The sequence below is a fragment of the Morone saxatilis genome, unplaced genomic scaffold (genome assembly GCF_004916995.1).
Source record: "Morone saxatilis isolate NCDOM2014 unplaced genomic scaffold, NCSU_SB_2.0 Contig15, whole genome shotgun sequence".
NCBI lineage: Eukaryota > Metazoa > Chordata > Actinopteri > Moronidae > Morone > Morone saxatilis.
In genome coordinates, this window is record NW_023339707.1 from 534,841 (window position 1) to 537,849 (window position 3,009).

Here is a 3,009-nt window from a genome sequence, read left to right on the forward strand (position 1 = left end):
CTTTTAAAGAGATGGAGAATGGACCTCCTACTGTTTTATTAAATTATTTTTGGTAATAATATTGGTTCGTGTTCATTATTATTATTATCATTCATATTTTCAGAAATATTTCAATAACTGCAGTAACTCTGACCCTGTTAAAGACCCAGGATCGACAAAACATGATCATTATTTGGCAGATTTGTATATCATATCAAAAAATAAAAAGATCTACAGTCATTAGCTAATTATAAAAATTAACTATAAATCTCTTATCATATGTGTAACATTGTGTGACTGGTTTTAAGGGTTCGACAGAAATTAAGTCGACTATTTTGCATGTAGTAGGCTATGTAGCGTGTGTTACCAACTGTATTGCTATAATGGCTGCAACTGTGATTATTTTCATTATCAATTCATCAATGAATTGTTTTGTCTATAAAATGTAAAAAAAAAAAATACTCATTATAATTTTTCTGAGCCCAAATTGCTTCTTTTGTGCAACCAACTAACCAGTCCAAACCCCTCTTCAAGGCTCTTCATTTATTATCACAAATGACAAAGCAGAAAATGCTCACATTTAAAAAACTGGAACCAGCAAATGTTTATCATTTTTACTTAAAAAATAACAATTAATCGGTTATCAAAAGAGTAGGGAACAGATTTCCTTTATATCAGCCAATTGTTGTTCGCATATAATGTGCAAAAACAGTAGCTTCTCAGATGAAAATGTTGCAAATAGTAGTCATCCATGTGTTTGTCTCAGTCACACCTCTTTCATTCAACCGCTGCTAAAGCACACTCTGGCTCTCTCTGAGAACCTACCAACGTGCCACCAGAAACAATCCTATAAAAGCAAATGAAATGAATATTTAAAAATACAATCAAAACAACACGAGAGAGGGAACCTTAAAATCTCATGAATTTACGCCGCAGGCTCCACACCGCGAAGTGAGCCGCTAAAAGATGAAAGTGAAAAGAAATAAAAGGCTCAATTTAATCTGCTTTAAAGCCCTTCAACAGAATGCATGTGCCTAGAACTGTGAGAGTGAGGGCTGATAGGGGATAAATATATTTCTTACCATGCCTTCGAGCTATTACACCCCTCTCCAACACAGACGCCTATTCAACAGACACCGGTTTCATTACCAGCTGTAATAGGCTAAGTCTTCAAATGATTAAATGCCAGGCCCGGATGACAGAAAGACAGTAGCTAGGCTGATCTTTTGAAGAACATGAAAAGGAGGACAGTTGGAAAAAAATGTCACCAGTGGAACCAGTGGCCCGGAATCACTGGACGCTACAGGCCTTAAGTCTAATTAATGTACAGCTGATTCTGATGCTGACTCAAACAGGCCTACAAGACCAACAGGGCTGCCTAACCATTATTTTCATTATCGATTAATTGGTTGATCATTTTCTCCACAATCGACTGCTCGTTTGGTCAATAAAATCTCAGAAAATGCCCAAGCTGACGTCCTCAAATGTCTTGTTCTGTCCACAACCCAAACCATATTCAGTTTACTGTCATGGAGGACTAAAGAAAGCTGAAAATATTTGCATTTTAAAAGCTGAAATCAGAGAATTTAGACATTTCAGTCATTAAAAAATTACTCAAATCAATGATGTTCATAAAAAGCTCATGAACTGCTAAATATATGTCTCCATAATAGGGCTGCATGAAACGGTAAAAACACAATATTGCAATTATTACTGCAATTTCAATATGATTCATGATTATTGTTGGAATTATCATTAGCTATATATGATATATATATATTATATATTATTTGTCAGGGTCCGTACAAAACAAACATGTTTTCTAACATCTGGAGAACAATATTTGTAGACAGTGGTATCTCTTCAGAACTAGAGAACTTCAATGACATAATTATGCTGTTTGTCACACATTTTACCTTTATCAAAAAACTGCAGCTTCTGTGATTTAGATATTGCACTTGATCATATTACAATTTCGGTAATATTGCGATTAATGTGCAGCCCTCCACAACTGCAGTCTGAGACAAATGTCATTTGTAATGTAATTTGGCCCCTTAAATTGATTCAATCTGTGCACATTTTTCAAATATCTCACTAAAAATCTTACAAAGGGCTGTACATTCTGAGATAAATTAATCTGTGGATCTTAATTCTCCTGGTGGCATTCAATTTGAAGTGTAATACATTTCAACAGTATTTTTTCTGTTATGTTTTTCTAAACTCTTTGGTCGACCGTAAGTAAATTTGGTTTTGGTTTTTGGGTGAACTTGACGTCCACATTATGAACCCCTTTAACAGGCTGATGTGAGCTCGCTGGCTCCTGGCCCCTAGGTGTGAGCGGGGGTCCCTTTCAGGCCGCCTGTAATTGATATTGACTGGCTCGTCGGTCATCTGTCAGCATCTCTTTCAAGGGAGCGTTTAAGCAGCGCCACAGGAGCGCGATCCGCTCCGCCGTTGCCCGTCATAAATAATTAAGCGGCTCCTGTGTCTGCCGGGAGAACAGCTTAAAGGAGGGGAAACCCGGAGCGACAAAACGCCCGTTTAGGCTCAATTTGTAGACAATTCACCGCGGAGACAGTAGTCCAACCGGCAGCTGTCCACACGCTCTGTAGTTGCTAAAAGCGGCCCGGCTGTATGTGTCCTTCTCCGGCCTACCTTTGTCGCCGAGGATGCCGTCGATGCTGTGTTTGGTTTTCTTTTCTCCGTCTTCATCCTTCTTGTCACACTCATCCTCATCGTCCTTCTTCCCAAATCGAGCTCGAAGTACCCGGCTGATTGAACTCACTGCGGACAGAAAGCCAGCTTAATAATAATAAGAATAAGAATAAGAATCCTTTCCCTTCTAGTGATATCTTTGGCTTTATTTTTATTTTTATTTTTTTAATTAAAAATTGTAAATATGCCGGAGAATGGTTTTGAGAAAGATTGAATTAAATGGGGCTTACCAGAGGAGGCCTCACCTGAAGGGACTGTGCTTCTGTCACACACCCCGTCCTTCAGCAGCTTATCCCGGATCTCCCAGCTGAACAT

General features: G+C 38.3%; 1 protein-coding gene across 2 annotated transcripts in view; it reads right to left on the reverse strand.

The window, feature by feature from the left end:
* Positions 1 to 2,477: 2,477 nt before the first annotated feature.
* Positions 2,478 to 3,009, reverse strand: part of LOC118324461 (paired box protein Pax-7-like) — a 2,834-nt gene continuing 2,302 nt past the window's right edge. The window contains exons 3-4 of one of the 2 annotated variants that reach the window (XM_035656817.1): positions 2,925 to 3,009; positions 2,478 to 2,763 (exon numbers count right to left, since the gene is read on the reverse strand). The exon at positions 2,925 to 3,009 is cut by the window's right edge and continues 90 nt beyond it. In XM_035656817.1, the coding sequence (XP_035512710.1) occupies positions 2,543 to 2,763; positions 2,925 to 3,009 (306 nt within the window). In that variant the 3' untranslated portion in view covers positions 2,478 to 2,542. The remainder of the gene's footprint in view (positions 2,764 to 2,924) is intronic. The other variant, XM_035656818.1, reaches the window with a different exon arrangement.